Source organism: Dromiciops gliroides, chromosome 3, assembly GCF_019393635.1.
Source record: "Dromiciops gliroides isolate mDroGli1 chromosome 3, mDroGli1.pri, whole genome shotgun sequence".
Taxonomy (NCBI): Eukaryota; Metazoa; Chordata; class Mammalia; order Microbiotheria; family Microbiotheriidae; genus Dromiciops; species Dromiciops gliroides.
The window spans coordinates 580,963,582-580,984,709 of NC_057863.1; the positions used below are offsets into that span (position 1 = coordinate 580,963,582).

General features: G+C 39.3%; 1 protein-coding gene across 1 annotated transcript in view; it reads left to right on the forward strand.

The window, feature by feature from the left end:
* Nucleotides 1-6,085, forward strand: part of RRM1 (ribonucleotide reductase catalytic subunit M1) — a 33,253-nt gene extending 27,168 nt beyond the window's left edge. The window contains exons 16-19 of the mRNA XM_043997848.1: nucleotides 371-506; nucleotides 1,378-1,473; nucleotides 2,158-2,346; nucleotides 5,356-6,085. Coding sequence (XP_043853783.1) covers nucleotides 371-506; nucleotides 1,378-1,473; nucleotides 2,158-2,346; nucleotides 5,356-5,541 — 607 coding nt within the window. The 3' untranslated portion in view covers nucleotides 5,542-6,085. The remainder of the gene's footprint in view (nucleotides 1-370; nucleotides 507-1,377; nucleotides 1,474-2,157; nucleotides 2,347-5,355) is intronic.
* Nucleotides 6,086-21,128: the final 15,043 nt, after the last annotated feature.

Sequence of the window (21,128 nt, forward strand, 5' to 3'; positions counted from 1 at the left end):
GTATACGGTATGGGTTTGTCAAATGTGCATATTTATACCCCAAAATAGGTTGAATCTCATGAAATAGACAAATATATATTGAGGGCCTATTACTTGCAAGGCATTATTAAACATGGAGGCAGTGTCCTCTGGGTCCCCAAATGTGGGTGACACAGGCCAGGGAATGTCAGGTACTGCCAACACAGAGACACCAGCACTGTAATGTTATGGTTATTCTCTTGTTTAGGTGTATACCTCTGTTGTCTGTCTCTATAATGAGTCAAGATGCCCCCCTACCTGTTTGCTACAGTTGCATTCCATTTCAGTAGTTTTGGCAGATTTTAGCTCTGGGGCCAATACCACATTATTTTGCCTTTTTTTTTTTTCCTAGGTATGGCATCAGAAACAGCTTGCTGCTTGCCCCAATGCCAACTGCATCTACTGCTCAGATTTTAGGAAATAATGAGTCCATTGAACCTTATACCAGCAACATTTATACTCGTAGAGTCCTTTCGGGAGAATTTCAGGTATGGAGATTAGACTTGGAAAATATCTATAAAGGAGATATACATGCAAAGAATGAAACAATCACCAATTGCAAGGAGATTATATTCCAGTCATGTTGGTTAAGAATCTGTGGAGTCATTGTTGTGTGACCTTGAACAAGTCACTTCTTTTTGGACCTTATTTTCTTTATCATTAAATTGAATAAAATGAAGGGGTTAAATAAGATGACTTTTCAAAGGCCTTTTCATTTCTTACATATTATTTTATGGTATTTGGATATGAAATCCCATATCTGATTTCTTTATTGAAGTTTTGGAGGATTTACTTCAATTTTTTTCTTGATTATTGTACTTTTGCTCTGTTTTTTTATTTTTTATTTTTTTGTGTGCTCTGTGTTTGTTAATGACTCTATCAGTAGAAATGTTCCCAGACTGAAACATGATCACTGGACCTTCTCACTCATACTCAGACTCTGAAAGCATATATATAGCTCAAGTGGTGTAGATGGGAACTTTGGACTTTATTTAAATTCCTATTTACCTCACAGCCTACTTTTAAGCAGTTGTTTAATAGCCTTGTTGCTTTGGGCTCTGCCCATGTAAATTTGTATTCCCGTGTTTGTTTTTATGGTTGCCTTATTTCTCTCTTTTTTCTCTTATTTTAAAAAAAATTGTATTGATATCTTGTGGTTTGCCATCATTAGGATTTCTCCTAGTCTTCTTCCCTCTGCTCCCTTCTAGAGAGTCATCTCATGTAATAAATAATATTTTTAAAAGAAAAAAGAGTAAGAGTAGGAAAAGATCGGCAAAACCTATCAATACAGTATATACAGTATTCTATATCCAGGAACCTCATACCTCTGTTTCATATCTTATCTACCATTCTACTTAGATTGTGAATCCACACTTGCTGAAAGATCTGACAGAGCGAGGCTTATGGAATGAAGAGATGAAAAACCAGATCATTGCATGTAATGGCTCTATCCAGGTACAAAATAAGAGTGTGTGATGTTAACCTTGCTGTCCCTTTGTTCCCTGCTCAGAGGACCATATTTGGTTCCATGCCTCTGTATGGTTGTTGCTTGCTCTAAGCCATCAGCAAATCTAGGACATGTCTTATTTCCCTAGAGAAACCTGTCTTTTTTGGGCTTTTATTTTAAATCTACAATATTCCTATGATGTATTTGATAGGGATTAGGTGGCCTGCTCATTTATAAGCAATAGAATTCATTAGTTTCATATCATTCAAGGCATTTAATCTAGGAGTTAATGTTCCAGCCAGTATTCTCTGCTTATAGTGTTCCAACCCCCTGCCATCCTTTTCCAACCCATCATCCTTAAAAAAAGCTTGATTATGCTTTTTATAAATGTCATTTTTACTTCTTAGTGACTTGTTGCTGACTATCTTCCCCCTTCCTCCCTAAACCTCTCTTGTAACCAATAAATACAGTCGAGCAAAACAAATTATACATTGAGCATGTGTGGAAATGTATGCTTTATTACATTAAAAGGTAGAAAGTAAGCTTCATCATCAGTCCTCTGAAGTCACCATCGATCACCCCAGTGATCAGAGTTCTGAAATCTTTTAGTTTATTTTCCTTTATATCATTGTGATTCATGTTGTCTTCTTTAAGATTCAGAGAAAATGGATCTGCTCTTTTCCTTCTTTCAGAGTATCCCTGAAATTCCTGAAGACCTGAAGCAGCTCTATAAGACTGTATGGGAAATCTCACAGAAAATTGTTCTCAAGATGGCAGCTGATAGAGGGGCATTCATTGATCAGAGTCAGTCTTTGAATATCCACATTGCTGAGCCTAACTATGGCAAACTCACTAGCATGCACTTCTATGGTTGGAAGCAGGTTAGTGAAGGGGCTATAAAGACTTGTCAACTCATTGCATTTTAGACCCTATGGGTTTAGTGTCAGCAAAATTATGTAACATGGAGTTCTTTTCTTTACCTTTATATGTTTTACCACTTTGTGATTTTTAGGAAATTTGGGCAGCTGCATTTTACATAAAACTGCCATTATATACAGCAGTCTCTCAATAGTACCTATTTCTTTTTTGTTTGTTTTTTGTAGGGCAGTGAAGGTTAAATGACTTGCCCAGGGTCACACAACTAGTGTCAAGTGTCTGAGGCTGGATTTGAACTCAGGTCCTTCTGAATCCAGGGCTGGTGCTTTATCCACTGCACCACCTAGCTGCTGCCCCCCCCCCCATATCATTTTAAAGAAAATGTTTTCTATGACTGATAATATGCTTATGAAGAGTAATGTACAGGGTGATTAATAAGGGATTAATTACAAAAGTAGATACATGTAGTGTAAAGAATTAATTGTTATTTGAGGTTTTTATGCCTCAGCACACACTGGCCTGGAGCTCTGCAAACCGCATGGTGCTCTACCCACTGGTTGTAGCTGTTGCCATGGCGCTGGCACCTCATGTCATCACCACTCAACAACACCTACATGGGCCTGGCAAAATTATAATGATTGGAAGCCTAGTGAGGGCAGTCATGTGACTGTCAGAGCAGCCAGCCAATTGGTTGGGGGCTCTGTGGGGTTTTGGGGAATGGGGAGAAGTCGCCATTCTAGCTGGAAGCTGGAAGGCGACAGGAGTGGGGCTGTGTATTCTCAGCTGATTCCTGGGCGGTGGTGTTTTTCAGGTTATATAATTTCCCTTTCCCCATTTTATTTCCTTTCCCTTGATCCTACTGATCCTGTTTGTGGGTTTTTTTTTTTTTAAGTTCGTTCTTGTTAAAATAAATCCTGTTCTGTTTTGAGGGAGGCTGCCGGTCTCCTTCTTTGCCCCAGTATTGAGGCGAGCCGCTTAGCTAACACTCCCCAATTAAAAACTGGTCCCCACAGTAGGAATTTATAGAACTATTTTGGGGGGCATCTAGTCTTTATGTATTGAATATTGTGCTAAATGTTAAATAGAATATAGTGGGACAGCCAGTGCTTTGATTTCTTCACTACCTGCTCTAACTCTTGCTCTGACTTTTCACATTACTCTTTTGAAATTGTTCACTTCAATGATACCAAATAATAGAATCATGGAATTTTAGAACTGGAAGGGACCCTGAAGAGTCTGTAGTCCAAATTCCCTAATTTTATAGATGATGACATTTAAGGCTTTTAAAGTGGGCTTTCCCAGTGGTCATTGTCCTCAACTTGTCTGACATTTGGCGCTGTCTACTTAGTTCCTGAAACTGACTTTTTTCCTTTCTTGGCTCTCTTGACAGTACCTTGTCCTGGTTATCATTCTTTTTTCCTTCTTTGGCTGTTCTTCTTCCTGGAAAGAAGCCTCAAGGCTCACTCATTAGTTTTCAGTTCTTAATCTTTTTTCCTCTTTCCACTCATCTACTCTCACAGCTTTAGTTGTCACTTCTATGTATATGACTCCAGAATTTTCATCTTCAACTTCAGTAATGGGCATAAAGCACTGGGCCTGGAGTCAGGAAGACTTAAGTTCAAATCTGGCTCTAGACATTTTCTAGCTGTGTGACTCTGGACTTAACTTGTCTCAGTTTCCTCAACTATAAAGTTAATACCTCCCCGTGTTGTTGTAAAGATCAGTTTAGATAATATCTGTAAAGTGCTTAGTATAGTTCCTGACACATAATAGGTGCTTAATAAATACTTGCTTCTTCTCTCTCTTTCCTCCTACCACATCTAGCCGGGCACCGTCCATCATTTCTTTCATAAAAAGTCCCACCCCCCCACCCCCCCTTCACATAAAACAGCATTAGCCATGGCTTTATCACTTTATGCTTTCACTCTTGTAATATGCACTAATTGGTACCACTTGTCACACTAAAACCAGACTAACCATTATAAATTACTGCTTTGTGCCTGTCACTTTTCTGCTTCAAAATCTTTTCATAGTTTCCTTGTACAGGAAAAACTCCAGACTCTTTAGCTTGGCATTCAAAACCCTCCAAGTTCTGGGCCCTTTTGCTTTTCTTATCTCTTTCTCTTCTCTTTCTGCTTCAGTGAAACTGGTGTACTGGTGGTTCTGAAAGATACTGCTTGTATCTCTCTGCCTCTAGACTCTTGCAGTCACTGATCTTTACTGTATCCTGAATAAAATTCAAATGACTTTGCCTGGTATTCTAAGCCCCTTCTACCTTTCCAGCCTTGACTGGTAGTATACTCCCTTTCTTTATTTCTCCTATGAACCTAATTACCCCTAATATAATATGTCTTCTGTTTTCTACCTTTTTGTTCATGCTGTTCCCTATATCTGTAATGTCCTTCTACCCATTTTGTCTGTGAATTCTTGACCATCCTTAAAACCACAAATTAAATACACATCATGCTCCAAGAAACGTTTCCTGCTTTTATTAGTACCTTTTCCCTAAGTCATCACACCACTTTTTTGCTTTATCTTTCTGACACTTATCATTGGTTTAGTGGGTAGAGTGCTGGGTTGTGGGGTCAGAAAATTTTAGATTCAAATCACACTTCATGTATTTAATAGCTATGTGACCCATGGACAAACCCTATGACCTGAGTTTTCAACTTCCTTCTTCTTAAAGTAGGGATAATAATACCTGTAGCACCTACCTCACAGGGTAGCTGTGAGGGTCAAATGAAATGCATACAATTTCCAAAAGGCTGTATAAATGTCAGTCATCATCGTTATCAGCATTATTCTTATTATGTTAAATTATCTGTGTAAGTGTCTTGCTTGACTAGTACATTTTAGAGATGTAAAGCACATTTTCAAGGACACCTTTCTTATGTATGAGTAGATGGAAATGGGATTTTGAGAACCAAGTATGTGAGGTGGCCATATTAGATTTGGTCTTTTAAATATTCTGATGAGCAGACTCTTAGTAATAGTTATAATTTTTCTCCCTATAGGGCCTGAAGACTGGCATGTATTATTTGAGGACAAGACCAGCAGCTAACCCCATTCAGTTCACTCTGAATAAAGAAAAACTGAAAGAGAAGGAGAAGGTGTTGAAGGATGAGGAAAAGGAGAGGAACACAGCAGCTATGGTTTGCTCTTTAGAAAACAGAGATGAGTGCCTGATGTGTGGATCCTGAGAAGGAAGAATCAGAAGAGGAGGCCAGCACTTCTTTGGAAGCCACATTGTCTCTTTGGGCACAGATAGATGTAGTGAATTTGCTTGAAGAGGTGAGGCTTTGCTGGACTTTAGTGCAAGGAAATGATCAATGCATATCAAATACTATTTCAGTGCAGAATGAAAATACTTTCTGCTGGTGTCTTGGGAGTGAAAAAGTCATCTTGGACTCAGTGAATGAGCAGGAAAGAGAAAGTGGGCATTTAGGGCTTAGTGACTTCCCTGGGCCCTGCCCTGACTGAATATCTCCTGCAGATTGTCATCTCACTAGGCTGAGGTCTCTTTTTAGGCTGGTATGTTACCACTAGAGGTAAAGCAGATTGCTGGCTCATGAGAATTGCTGGTACCCCTACCCCTACCAGGTAGCTTGGGTTTCTCTGCCTTATCAGTATTTAGCACTAAGCCATCTTCCCAAGATGTTTTGGATCTTATCTCTCTCCTGATTTGCTCCAGGATCCTCATGTGGAATTGGGGCTGAAATAAAAATGCACACTTTCCTCTTAAAAGATGACTGTGTCTTGATTGATTTTATTAATGGTTTTCATCTCAAATGACTTCTCACATCCGGTCATCACACTGTCACAATTTTCCCTTGTATAGCAGAAAGAACACTGGTGCCCAATTGAGAAGGCGTACCTGACTCCATCCATCACTGTATGATTGTAATTTTCATTTCTTGGTACTTCAGTTTCCTTATCTGTAAAAAGAGAAATCGGGGTAGGAATTAGATGATCTCTAAGAATTTTTTCAGCCCTAAAATTCTATGCAAGCATACAAGCAAAGTACTTAAGTACTATGAGGACAGAACTTGTAAAAATGACAACGTTTATGTTTCTTGTGTACACATGCAGTGTCATTTTCCTGTTGTCTGGTGGAAGGCAGAACTCTTAGCTTTGTCTGTTGACCTAAGCTAGAGGCCACCCAACACATGGAACTGGGAAAATGCAGCAAATACTGAAAAAGGATTTCTACCCGGCTTCCAATATTGCTCCCCCCTTCACCCTCCCCGCCAAATCCCTAAATGGCATATTTCTCCATAATTGACTATCTCAAGCACATTGTCTAGATTTTTCTTTGCCTCCTATCAGACCTTATCAGTATCAGGTCATACTAGTAGTGGAGTGGAGTACCCAAGGGATCTGTGTTTGGTTCTGTGCTTTGTAACATTTTTACTAATGACTTAGATAAAGGTACACGTGGTAGTAGGCTTATCAAATTGGCAGATAACATGAAGCTGGTGTTAAGGGCTAAAATTCTAGCTAGTCTGTCTAAAATATCTAATGAGTGGTCACCAATAAATTATAAGCTTTAGCAAGAGTTAGACTTTTAAGCATTTATTAAGGAGAATAAGAATTTGGTAAAGAGAGAGAAAGGCCTAGATTCCTATCTATTAAAGGGAGAGCACATTTCTAACTCCCTTCTCCACCAGAGTCCAGAGGAAAGAGCCCGAGACGGAGCGCCAGTCTCTTCCTTCCTCCTCCTACTAGCCCGTGTCACTTCCTGACGCCAAAGAAAAGACTCCTGGTCTTGCCCTCAAAGACCTTCATGGGTGGAACTCTTCTACAGTAGGTCTCCAGCAGGTGGCGTCATTCCAATCGTTACAGTTCCCCACTTTGTTTCCTCAAGAAATGGTAAGTTTCCTTGATGAAACAGTCAAAAAGAATATAATAACTATTGCTAACTAATAATATGTGAACAACAATATAGAAAAGGAAGAGAGGAAAGTTTTGTCCAGAGGGGCGATTTTTTTTTTTGTCCTCATGAACCGACGCTTTGACATTAGTCTTGCAAAGGGAGGGCCTCTGCAGAGAATACATGTTACAGATGGTGTATATTATAACAGAAAGAGAAAAAACCAATAACAACAACAAATCAAAACTGTTCATTTAAAATCTCTGAAAGTCTTTTCTCAGATGTCCTCTAGGTGTAGTCGTGGAATGGAAGTCTTTTCAGGGGTTGATGTGTGGATGCTGGTAATCAGCCAGGAAAATTTCCTACAAAATTGAGCTTAACACAACTTTAAAATAGCTTTGTCAATAATCAAATCAAACAATGAAAGTTCTCAAAAACATGTCTAAGGGAATACAGAATCTTAGTTGTTAACACATGAAACATACAATAAAACAAAAATTGAAACATTCTTTAAAATTAATATTAATATAGTCCCCCTTATGGAGGGCAATTGAGAAGACAATTGCTGCGATATTAATTATTGAAAATAATTTATCTTTGTTTCATCACTTTTTTGCATCATCTGCCTAATTATCCTCATGCCATTATGAGAAATTAAAAAATCTAATATAATTGGTAACAGATGTCAAGGCCAAATTCAACACTGTTATTTATCATGACACCTGAGATAATTATGGGGGTTACCATAAAAGAACAGAGAAATGATGGGATATGAGCATTCCCACACTTGAGCAATATATACTGCCCATGCAGTATGCCAGGTTTAAAATAGGTGGATGGAATATATGTCCATGCCACCGAACATATTGGAGGAAACTGAGTCAGACTTAATCAGATGCATGGAATTGAGATGTCCATGGCATCAGGCATATAAGAGGGAGCATAGAAGCCAGGTGTAGAAGTGAGATGGGTGGGATCAATACTTCCAGCCACCTGTACAATATTGTGGGGAAAAATAAAATAAAATATTAAACCAAGAGAATCCAACCTCAACATTTGTCAAAAGCCGTTCCCTTGGCCATACCTTGACTTCATGCATGTCTCCCCTCATGTGACAGTTCAGTGTCTGCTCTTGCATGTATTCCTCTTGTGATTGGATGGCATCTTGGCCAACTGGCATCTGATAACTCAGAATAAAGGCAATTAATGTCTTAAATAATAAGTTCCCATAATCCAAGTCTCATATGGATTTAAAAATTGAGGATAATAAATGATTGCAAAAAATGTGAATACATCTTGACTCAGAATATATAATTATGCAACAATTTCAAATAATACCCCTTTTTTACTTAGTGTACTATTACTTTTGTGAAAAATCAGAACATATTTAAATACAAGTTAAAGCACAACAGAATCTCAAAGAAAACTTTTTTTAAAAAAAAGAAAACTTTTACAAATGTTCCCCTCTTTTTTTTTTTGAATATGCTTATCAAAAATAATACTTCTAGAATCAATTTACACTTGCCATGGCAACCAATATGCCAGGGAAATGCTTTAAAGAGTTTGATCAAATAATCAGTTGAGAGAAAAAAAAAACAAAAACAAACAACTCAGAATATGGGAGCACAATACTCCTAGAATTAACATTGTATTATGAAATCAAAACCATCTTGCAATGTTTCAAAATTAGATAGACAAATGAATAGAAGAAAATACACATGGAACAATAAAAGACAATGAAATTCAAACTAAGGAAATCTAAATGAATATGAACTTAATATTAATAAGAGTATTATAAAATATAAACTTGATCACATGACTATAAAAAGCTTTTACAAATATTCTCCTTGTTTTAAAAACTAAGTATAAGACACAATCTCAAAAGCATGAAAATCTCTATGAAAATAGCATAGAAATCCTATGTAACCTCTGAACTGATACTATTACTCTGAGTGAATTCAGAACACTTTTGATTCCGATATCTAAAATCCCCAGTACTCATATCAATACCTTGCTGCTTACTTCTACATTTCTGTGAAATATATACCCTTCCATGGCAAAAGAAGAGGAGTCTTGAACTATGTTGATGGTTGTCATTCTTATTCAGCTTAAGTTTTTCTTCTTTAACCCTTCCATATTGTCTGTCAGTCTTTTCACCATACAAATGCTTTATAAGATTACTAATTAAAGACAAAAGCAGGTTAGCAAAATTATGAACAAAACGAGCATATCTGGAATTTAAAGGGTTTTCTAAGGTTGTCTCAGAAGCACAGCCAGGGTGGAGAAGGGCAGAGCCTGAAGCTGAAAATGTAGGTAGAGAAAGCTGAGCATGCCCATCAGATCTCTGGACTTCCCAGGCAGGGGAAGCTATGGGCTTGGCCATGGGAGGAGTAGAGGGTGGGGTCTGGGGAGGAGGGGAGGGACCAGCGCAATTTGAATCCGACTTGATTTTGAACTCAGGCCTGGATTCCTCTTCCCCCACTTTGCCTCCAGGTGCTAGGGGATTAAAAGCTTCTAGAGGGTGGGTCATTGCCTCCAGGCATGCAAAATTAGAGCAACAATTACTGTTAGAACTGGGAAAAGCTGCGGGAATCTCTTCAGGTTTCTCTGAAAAAGCATGGTTGGGAGAGGGAGAGATATTTCCTTGTGTGAGTAAGTTGCTGGCTCTTCTAACAAAAATAAAAAGAAAACTAGAAAATCCACAAAAACAAAGCATTAACATGATCTTATCTCCCATTCGTCTGGTTAAACAGACTAAAAATCAAAAATAGGGTAATTAGGGAGTTTAAAAGGTCCATTTGAAAAAACTTAAAGGGAAAACCCAGCCAGTGCGCCAGTACTTAGTTAAAGGGAGAGGGAGGGGAAATTTCTTACCCGATCAGAAGACTGAGGTTTAGCTTTCCTCTTCGTGGTCAGCCATCTGTTAAGGGCTAAAATTCTAGCTAGTCTGTCTAAAATATCTAATGAGTGGTCGCCAATAAATTATAAGCTTTAGCAAGAGTTAGACTTTTAAGCATTTATTAAGGAGAATAAGAATTTGGTAAAGAGAGAGAAAGGCCTAGATTCCTATCTATTAAAGGGAGAGCACATTTCTAGCTCCCTTCTCCACCAGAGTCCAGAGGAAAGAGCCCGAGACGGAGCGCCAGTCTCTTCCTTCCTCCTCTCACTAGCCCGCGTCACTTCCTGACGCCAAAGAAAAGACTCCTGGTCTTGCCCTCAAAGACCTTCATGGGTGGAACTCTTCTACAGTAGGTCTCCAGCAGGTGGCGTCATTCCAATCGTTACACTGGGAGGGACAGATAGCTAACAGACTGGAGAGTAGGAAATCAGTATTCCAAAAGATCTTTACAGTCAAGAGCATTCTGTTGAATCTGATAGGATGAAATAAGGATCAATGCAAAGTCTTATATTTGTGTGCTCCCAAAAATCAACTTTGTAAATATAAGATGGAGAAGGCTAGACAGTAGTCATTCTGAAAAATTTCTGGGGGTTGTAGACTCCTGGAGAGAAATGGGAACCATAATTATTTTGCAACATCTTGATGAACCAACATCATAGAAATCCCTCCAATCACTTGGTGGCTTAATATAAGAAAGTCCTCAAACTCCTGTGCAAGGACATGATAGAGCAGATGGTCTCATCTACTACGGTGGCAACTACTTATTCTTGGGTAAGAGATCATGAATTTTTGTCTATAAAAGTACTTCTTTCACAATTGTATATTTGGTTTCTTCTCCTTGTCTCCTACCCTTGAATAGGAAATGTTTTCTTATTTCCATAATTATCCTGCCACTTGCATTCCAAATATTAACCATTTCTTCCATTCCAAGTACTTCCCATGGGGCAGCTAGGTGGCACAGTGGATAGAATACTGGCCCTGGAGTCAGGAGGGCCTGAGTTCAAATCTGCCCTCAAACATTTGACACCTACTATCTGTGTGATCCTGGGCAAGTCACTTAACCCCAATTGCCTCACCAAAAAACCAAATATTTCCCATTTCTCCCTTGTCTGATCTCCCTTTTCCTCTACCTCTCCTGTGAAGTGCTTTACTTTTCTATCCTAAGTTGATGCAGAATGCTGCTAATTGTCTGTGTACTCCAAGTGGGCCTTAAAGGTTATGAAAAGCAAATCTTTATCCTTGAAAATGAGTGCTATGAGTGAGAGCAGGTTCTTTAGCATGCTAATAAATCTCTTTGCATTCATTTTGGTCTCTTGTCATTGACCCTTAATCATTAGTTCCCCACTGATGGATATGCCTCTCAAGAATTTGAGAGAATTCATGGATACTGTGAACTCTATGTCAGTGCTGTGGTGTGGCAGCCAAAAAAGTTAATGTTATCATGGGCTGTATTAAGAGTGTCAGACCTTCTATGAGAAATAATTATTAATAATTGATATAAAATATAATTGATATCAGGTGACCCAGTGATCTTGACGTGGGATGGAATTAGGGTCACATTGTGAGTCGTCCCAAAAGAATTACAAGACTCAGTGACTCAGTTTCCCAAGATTTATTGCGATACTGTGAGTGACCACAGGGAGAGAACCAGAAAAGTGGAAAGGTATCTCTCGAATAGGGAAAGAAAAGACAGTTATATATTTTTTCAGTTATATTTATAGTATGGATAAATTGATTATCAATCTCATTATAATAATCTCCACTTTAGGGAGGTACAGGGGAGGGCTTATCCTAATTTGGATTTCCTGGGGTCCTAAGCCAACCTCCGAGGCAGGTACCTTTTTCCGGGGAGGTGTGTTTTGGGGGTTTACACGTCATAAGGTAAATCTGGGGACAAATTTGGCCTTTTCTGCAGATGTCTCTAATTCCTATGCTTAGTTTCAAAACATCCTAATTTTTCATTTATTTCTAGTTTGATTTTTTTGTAGCCTGTCAGTATATCATTGTTATTGTTGTGGCCTTTTTGACCTGGCCCTTTATGTTCTTGTTATGATCTTGTTATGGGTATTGATTATTGTGGGTAAGAGAACCTAGCATCCTGACTTGTAAGTTATCCATTAATTGGGGTCTGAATCCCTCTTAGAGCTCATATCTGAATTAGAGCTTGGGTCTTAGGTTTCTCTTTTAACCCCCTTTTTGCCTCCTACGTCATCTCCCCTTCTTTCTTAGTCTTTTTTCCTTCCCCACTCCAAGGTCTATTTAGTTCATCTGGGTCAAACCCAATCCAAGTTTACAAAGAATCTTGGGTAGAGACAGATCCTTTTGTCTAGATAGCTGAAGGACTGATGAGATTAAACTTTTGGGTAAGTGGTCCACATTCCTTCTTAGGCTAAAAATTGAGTGACCTGAGTCTGAGTATCCCTAGAAACCCACTTCCAATCATGTCAACTAATTAGATTTGATTTTTAACCAATTAGATTTGATTGCTATGTGATGGACCTCCTACTGTTGGAAGGGTATGTGAACCGAGGCCCTACCACCATTAGGTGTTGGTCTGAGATGGCCAATAAACCTTTTATTAATAGCCTGCCAGCTTACTTTTTTTGTTTTGTTTTGTTTTGGTTTTGTTTTCTGATAAAAGTATTTTATTTTTTCCAGTTACATGTAAAAATAGTTCTCAACATTTGTTTATACATGCTTTCCAATTTCAGATTTTTCTCCCTCCCTCCCCTCCCTCCCCCTCCCCTAGACAGCAGGTAATCTGATATAGGTTTTATATATATATATATATATATAATAACATTAAATGTATTTCTGCATCAGTCATATTATAAGAGAAGAATCAGAGCAATGAGGAAAAACCTCAAAATAGAAAAACAACAGCACCAAAAGCGAAAGAAATAGTATGGTTCAATCAACATCTCTACTCCACAGTTCTTTTTTTTTTTTGGATTTGGAGATCCCCTTCCATCATGGGTCCCCTGGAACTCTTCTGTACCATTGCATTGGTGAGAAGAATCTAGTCCATCACAGTAGATCAACACACAATGTTGATGATACTGTGTACAATGTTCTTCTGGTTCTGCTCATCTCACTCATCAGTTCATGCAAGTCCTTCCAGGTTTCTCTGAATTCCTCCTGCTCATTGTTTCTTACAGCACAATAGAATTCCATTACATTCATATGCCACAACTTGTTCAGCCATTCCCCAATTGATGGGCAACCCCTCAGCTTCCAATTCCTTGCCACCACATAAAGAGCAGCTATAAATATTTTTGTACATGTGGGTCCCTCTCCCCTTTCCATGATCTCTTTGAGAAAAAGACCCAAAAGTGGTATTGCTGGGTCAAAGGGTGAGGCTTTATAGCCCTTTGGGCATAATTCCAGGTTGCTCCCCAGAATGGCTGGATCAGTTCACAGCTTCACCAACAATGCATTAATGTTCCAATTTTCCTACAGCTTCTCCAACATTGATTATTTTCCTTTTTTGTCACATTAGCCAATCTGATAGGTGTCAGGTGGTATCTCAGAGTTGTTTTAATTTGCATCTCTCTAATCAATAGTGATTTAGAGCATTTTTTTCATATGGGAATAGATAGTTTTGATTTCTTCATCAGAAAACTGCCTGTTCATATCCTTTTGATGTGGTATAGAATTTGGGGTCAAATTGATTGTGAGTCATCCCAAAAGAATTACAAGACTCAGTGACTCAGTTTCCCAAGTTTTATTGCAATACTGTGGGTTACCACAGGGAGAGAACCAGAATAGTGGAAAGGTATCTCTCAAATAGTGAAAGAAAAGACAGTTATATTTATAGTATAGATAAATTGATTATCAGTCTCATTATAATAATCTCCACCTTGGGGAAGTACAATGGAGGGACTGTTCTACTCATTATACTATTCTCCACCTAGGGGTGTTACAAGGGAGGGTTTATCCTAATTTGGAGTTCCTGGGCGTCCTAAGCCAACCCCGGAGGCGGGTACCTTTTTCAGTGGAGGTGTATTTTGGGGGTTTACATGTCATAAGGTGAATCTGAGGACAAATTTGGCCTTTTCTGCACATGTCTCTTTCTGATTCCCACGGCTAGTTTCAAAATATAATCATTTTTCATTAGAATTTCTATAGGTTGTCTTTTTCCTTTATTGTTATTTTGACCTGACCCGTTCTGGTCCTTTATAGATGTTGATCACTATGGGTACCAGAACCTAACATAAGTTATCCATTAACTGAGGTCTGACTCCCTTTTAGAGCTAATATCTGAATTAAAGCTTGGGTATTAGGTTTTTCTATTAACCCCTTTTTGCCTCCTACATCACTTTGACCATTTCTCTAGCCTGCCAGCTTATTAATAAAATGATTAAATTACCCAGAAACTATGTCTCATTTTTAATCATCACACTTCTAGGAATAAGGAGTTGAGAACTGTTGTGCTCTGTCCACATCAGACCTTATCTTTAGTTTTGTGTTCAGTTCAGGGCTCCATAGCTTTAGAAGGACATTAGTAATCTGGAGAATGACACATAATGGTGAAGGGTCTTGTGTCCATATGAGTATTGATTTAAGCAAGGGGAATTGCTTTCATTCTTAAAAAACCCTTAATTGGTCCTGCCAGCCCTTCAAGCTATTCTTTAACCTCCTTTCTCATTGCCAATGCCCAGAAAAAAACTTTACAGTAATTGTTTTTACTTTCATACCTTCCACTTCCTCCTTGCGTGCATATTTTCACATATATATGTGTGCGTGTATGTGTATATGTATGTGCATATAGACATACACACACACACACATACACACACACACACATATATATATATATATGTATATACTTAAAATTTTTTTCAAATGACATCAATTTTTCCCCTTCCACCTTCTTTCCCCATGGGGGGAAAAATGAAACAAAACCTTTGTAAAAAGAATCAAAAGAACATTCTTGAGTTGGCCAAATCTAAAAAATTTTTCTCATCTGCATTCAAACTCCACCTAGGTGTGGTTTAATCTCATCAGTTGACATTTAACTTTGATTTGAGCTTAACATCAGTGGATCACCTTCAAATGTCCCTGTTGTCCTAAATCATTCAGGTGCAAAAGCTGGAAACCTCATTTCTCTATGAATTCCTTTGTGGCACTGGGCTCCACAGAACTTCCTCTGCATTTTATGCAGCGTTTTGGACTCATCTGTTTATAAGTGAGGGAGCATGGTATTATGAAAAGAACCCTGAAGTCAGAAGACCTAGGTTCAAATAATGTGTGATCATGGACAAATCACTTAACCTCTTGATCTATTTCCTCATTAATAAAACGAGAGAGTTGAATTAGATGGTCTTGAAGGCCCCTTTTGTTTTGTTTTGTTTTATTTTATTTTTGCAGGGCAATGAGGGTTAAGTGACTTACCCAGGGTGACACAGCTAATGTCAAGTGTCTGAGGCTGTATTTGAACTCTGGTCCTCCTGAATCCAGGGCTGGTGCTTTATCCACTGCGCCACCTAACTGCCCCTTGCAGGCCCCTTTTGGCTTTAAATCAGATTCTAAGACCTCTGAACCTTAGTTTCCTCATCTTTAGAATAAGGATAATAGCTGGTCTACTCACCTCATAGGGTTGTTGTGAGAGTAAAAGAGAGATCTTGGTTGGAAAGCATTTTGTAAGTTATAAAGCATGGTATAAATTCTTGCTCTTATTAGCAAGTAGGGAATCTTTGAATGACTGAGCAAAACCTAAGGATTGGAGACACAAAGTTTGGGAAAAATAAACCCTTCAGAAGGGAGACTCTTAAGCTACTAGCTTCTCCTGAACCATAATAATACCAGCTAACATTTATATAGCACTTGCAATGTGCTTGGCACTATGCTATGTGCTTTACAATTATTTTCTCATTTGATTTTTACAAGAACCCTAGGAGATGGATGCTGTGATTATCCCCATTTTATAGTTGAAGAGACAAAAAAATTAAGTGACTTGCCCAGGTTCACACAGCTATTACGTATCTGAGGCCAGATTTGAACTCAGGTCTGACTCCAGGTCACCTAGCTGCCCCAATAACCAGCTACAATCAGGTTTTAGATAAGATGGAGTAAAGAAAGTGTAGCCTATATTTGGAGCAATATAATATTTGTGTTTGTGTGTGTATGCATATGTATGTATCTATGTGTACATGTGTATATGGGGAGGATGTATGGGCATAAAATTTGCTATGGAGGTGGGAGGAATGTATCTCTGGGAATTCATAAGCCCCAGCGGATGACATTTAATTAATTAATTAATTAATTTTTTGGATCACATTTCTCATGCTGGTTGTATAGTCTGTGAAATTCATGCCAGGCTATCCCGATAACCAACTGATGAATATGCATAGCAAATACATGTTCCTCCTCCCTTAGAAATAGTTGGCCCACCAAGTGGTTAAGAGGAATACTATAAAGTAAGTTATTATGTTTACCTCATTGGCAAATACTGATTAAATATCTTCTATATGTAGAGTATTGTTGTAGGTATAGAGGTGATGCTGAGATAGATATGTTGTGGGCTAACCACTGCATCCAAATACTTCACAATCCAAGGTAGGACACCAATTAACAAACTACAAGTGAAGATATGGTAAAAATAGAATATGGCAAAAAGTGCCCAAGAAAAGTACAGGGTTACCCAAGTTTTTCACAGATTCCCCTCTACAACTGATGAATGACCTGTCATTCAACCTTTGCTTGAAGGCCTATAGTTAAGGAGATCTTACTGTGTTAGGTAAAAACATTTCTGATTGAATTGGGGATCAAAGAAAGATTCCTGGCAGGAGGAATATTTGATTTGGAACTTGAAGTCAGGCAAGATTTCAATCCCTAGAGATGGGAAGGATCATACGAGGTATAGGACAGTGTGCACAAAGAAAGCAAGAACATTGAGGCACGTGTATCAGCTAACAGTTGCATGTTATAGTTAATTATATAACCACAATACATTTTTTGGTTAAGTATAAGCCTGCAGTCATCCCTTTTGCCAGAAGAGGGCCCTCCTGGATAGATTAGGTATGTTTCAAAGGCAGCAGTTACATATCTTTCAATATACTGGGGGAATGTGTGAAACTGGAAAATAGATCAAGTGGGTAGAAATGGTCTAGGTAATTTTAGGTACCACGAATGGAGAGATGAGTGGCTTCTGAAGCAGTAGGTCACGTGGGTCATCCTGTATTGTTTGATGGAGTCCTATCATTCGAGTTGGGAAGGAGATCTCAGAGACTGGTCTAGTTCAATGCCTTTACTTTATGAGTGGGGCTGAGATTAGGGAAGCAGGGGATGATTCCACAGGGAGTCCACAGGGAATGAATGAGTGGCAGAAATGAAACTTGACTGGTTAGCTTTTTTTTTTTTTGTCGGGACAATGAGGGTTAAGTGACATGCCCAGGGTCACACTGGTGGTAAGTGTCAAGTGTTGGAGGTCGGATTTGAACTCAGGTACTCCTGAATCCAGGGCTGGTGCTTTATCCATTGTACCACCTAGCTGCCTCCTTGACTGGTTAGCTTTTTTTCTTTTGGTGGAGCAATGAGGGTTAAGTGACTTACCCAGGGTCACACAGCTAGTAAGTGTCAAGACTGGTTAACTTTTTTCTTTTGCAGGGCAATGGGGGTTAAGTGACTTGCCCAGGGTCACACAGCTAGTAAGTGTCAAGTGTCTGAGGCCAGATTTGAACTCAGGTACTCCTGACTCCAGGGCTGGTGCTTTATCCACTGCACCACCTAGTCCCCCCCTCCCCCTCCCCCAAGACTGGTTAACTTTTAATGAGTCTCAGGTCATATTTTTCCTATTAGACTGTAAACTTTGTGAGGGTAAGGATTATGTCCTAGAATCTGAGAATTAGAGACTTTGAGATCTCATCTGCTTCACGTCGGCTGAAGTTACCTAGCAGAGGTATATAGTAGATACTCAATATATACTTCATGAATTGATCCAGGCACTACTGAAGAGGCACAGACATCAATCTCAACTCATTACCTTGTAATTAAAGACTGTCAAATAATCTGAGATCAACTTAACCTGTTCAGTCATTATTCCCCATTTAATTTTCCTCATATATCTGATACTCTGGCTAAATGTCCCAGGCTATTAATAATAACAGCAATTATATAGTACATCCTGTGTGTCACGCACCATGCTAAGTGCTCTACAAACTTTATCATTTATGGATATCTCACTTGTTTCTCACAACCACCCTAGGAGGTAGGTCCTATTATCCCTATTTTGCAGTTGAGGAAATGGAGGCAGACAGTGATTTGCCTGGTGTCATATAATTAGTGTCTGAGACCAGATTTGAACTTGGGCTGTCCTGACTCCAGACCCAAAGCTCTTTCCCCTGTGCTACCTAGCTTCTCCTATTTCTCAAACACACTTAGGACTTCGGTTCATACTAGACATTCAGTGCCTCCCCCTCCATCTCCGTTGGTTCAGCTTAATTTAACAAATATTTATCAAGCTCCTGTGTCACCTGTGTGGCTTTGGTTGAATCTGGGCTGCCATTTCCTCATCTGCAAAAAGATTGGGTTGGACCAGATGGTCTCTGAGTTCCCTTCTAGCTCTAAATCCCGTGATCTCACAATCTGTTTTGTATAGGACCTCATGATTAGTGTTGGGGGTATAAAAGTAGAGACAAAACATGCAGCTTTCAAAGACACAAATAACTATTAAGTGAGAGAAGTGCAAAGGAGAGATCCATTCAAAATTCTCTAAGAAATTTAAAGGTGAAGTCAGCCCTGGTGGGGTCAAGGAAAGCCTTGTGGAGATTGCCCCTGAGTTGGTCCTTCAAGGAAAGAAAAGAACTTCAACAGATGAAAGTGGAGGTGAAGGAAGGAGGTCCATTTCAGCCATGGTGGACATCCAATTCAATCCAATAAACATTTATTAAGCACCCACTAAGTGCCAATCGTGAGCAAAGACACAGCATTGGGAGAGAACAGAATGGAAAGAGGGGACAAATAATTCAATTCATTTGGAATACAAGAGTGTTGGAGCAGTATGAGATAAGGTTGGAAAAGTAGGTTGGGGCTAAACTACGGGTCCAGTATGAGGAATTTTTATTTTATTCAGTGGACCCTGAAGGGTCACTGAGGTTTTTGAGTAGATCAAAATGATACATTAACAAGGTTATTTTACAGCTGTATAAAAATGGATTGGACAAGAAGAAGACAAGTCAGGAAGCTTATCATGATCATCCAGCCAAGAAAGAGATGAAGGTCTGAATTAAGGTGTTTGCAAGGGGAGTGGAGAGGAGGCCATAGGTGTGAAAGATACTGCTGAGGTAGAATCAACAGGACCTAGAAACTGATGGGAAGTGGGAAGAAAGGGAGAAGAGTCAATGATGACTTTTTCTCTTAGGGTTTGAGCCTGAGGTACAGGTTGGGGCAATTGTCACCAAAAGAAATAGGCAGAAGGAGACTCAGGTTCTGGGGGTAAAGTTGATGAGTTCAGTTTTGGACACATTGAATTTAATAATTTAATTAAATCATCTAGGATATGGAATATAGCTCTAGGGAAAGGTAAGGAGGATGTGCCTAAGAATGGGAACAGTGGTAATGGGAAGAAAACAGATTTGAGAGAGAGCATGAAGGAAAAATCAGCAGCACTGGACAGTTCCATGATGCTAGACTTGGAGTCAGTGGGTTGAATCCCATCCCTAATACTTAACAGGCTTTCTGACCTTGGACAAATCACTTCACCTCTATGGTTTTCTGTTTTCTCATCTGTAAAACAAAGGCCTATGAATTTCAGCTATAAATCTTTGATCCTATAAATCCATGAGGATAGGTGGCCTAAATTTGTCATGGATTTAGTGAGCATGAGATTAGGAGTAGAGGAAATGAGGGGTCAAGGTTGGCAGGGCGGGGGGGTTAGTCCATTTCAGGGGACAAGGGGCAGGACAGTAGGCTACTTGAAGAGAAACAGGCCACAATTTTGATGTTCCCAAGGGTTACTGTGTGTGTGTGTGTGGGGGGAGGGATGAGCCTAAAACTGATTATTCAAGAAATTCAAATGTAGTCTGTGTGAGCTTAGAGATGAGCATCTGAGGCATAGGTTACATCTATGTGCCTTGTCCCTCCTACCTACTGGATCATAAGGTCCTCCAAGGAACAGACTGTTATTTATCTTTGTATTCTTTCCCCCATTAAGTACAGTGTCTTGCATGTAGTAGGCACTTAAATGATAATGTAAGAAATCGCACTGGGCATGCTGTTGGCTACCAGGTTCGGCATAAGTGTATGGGTCTATCAGCTCAGCTCTTCAGCACAGCGTGCAGTGGGGTGCTGAATGATATCTCTACCAAATAGACTTGGAAGTCTAACATTTTGTATGAATGAGCGCCATTGCCTCTTGGTGAGAATTTGCCTATTGAGAGCTGTCCAGAACAGGGAAGGATTTGATAATCCCATTATGGCCAGGCCATAAACTGGAATATTGTATCCATTTATGGGATAGATTAGGAAGGAAGGTGACAATGAACACATTAGAGGAAGGTGACCAACATGGTGGGGGAGGGGTGGACTGGAACATGAGTCTGTATTGAAGCAACTGGAGGATTTTTAGACTGGAGAAGAGGAATCTTCGGGGCTAACATTATAGGTGTCCTCTTCAAATAGAAGGGCTATTGGGTAGAAGAGGGATTCGCTTTGATCCCCAGAAAGTAAAATTAGAAAAAATGGATTATAGTTACAGAGACAGACTTTAGCTTTTTCTAAGGAAGAGTGGAGGCCTCCAAGAACAGGACATGAGCCTGTGTAACTTGGTATATGCCCCACCCCACCCAATGAATGGAGAAATTGAGCAACTGAGTATGAGGGAAAGACTAAAGGAATATCATTTTAGGGAGATTACACAGTGTAGCTGTGATACTACTATCCTTAATTGTAGTTTCCACCAATCCTCATCGACTGACAAGGCACCACTTTCTCCTGGAGATTCTAGGGCAGCTCCAGACAGCGCCAGTAAACAATAATGCCCTAGGGCTCATAGCCCTTGCTGAGTTGTTAATGCCCCC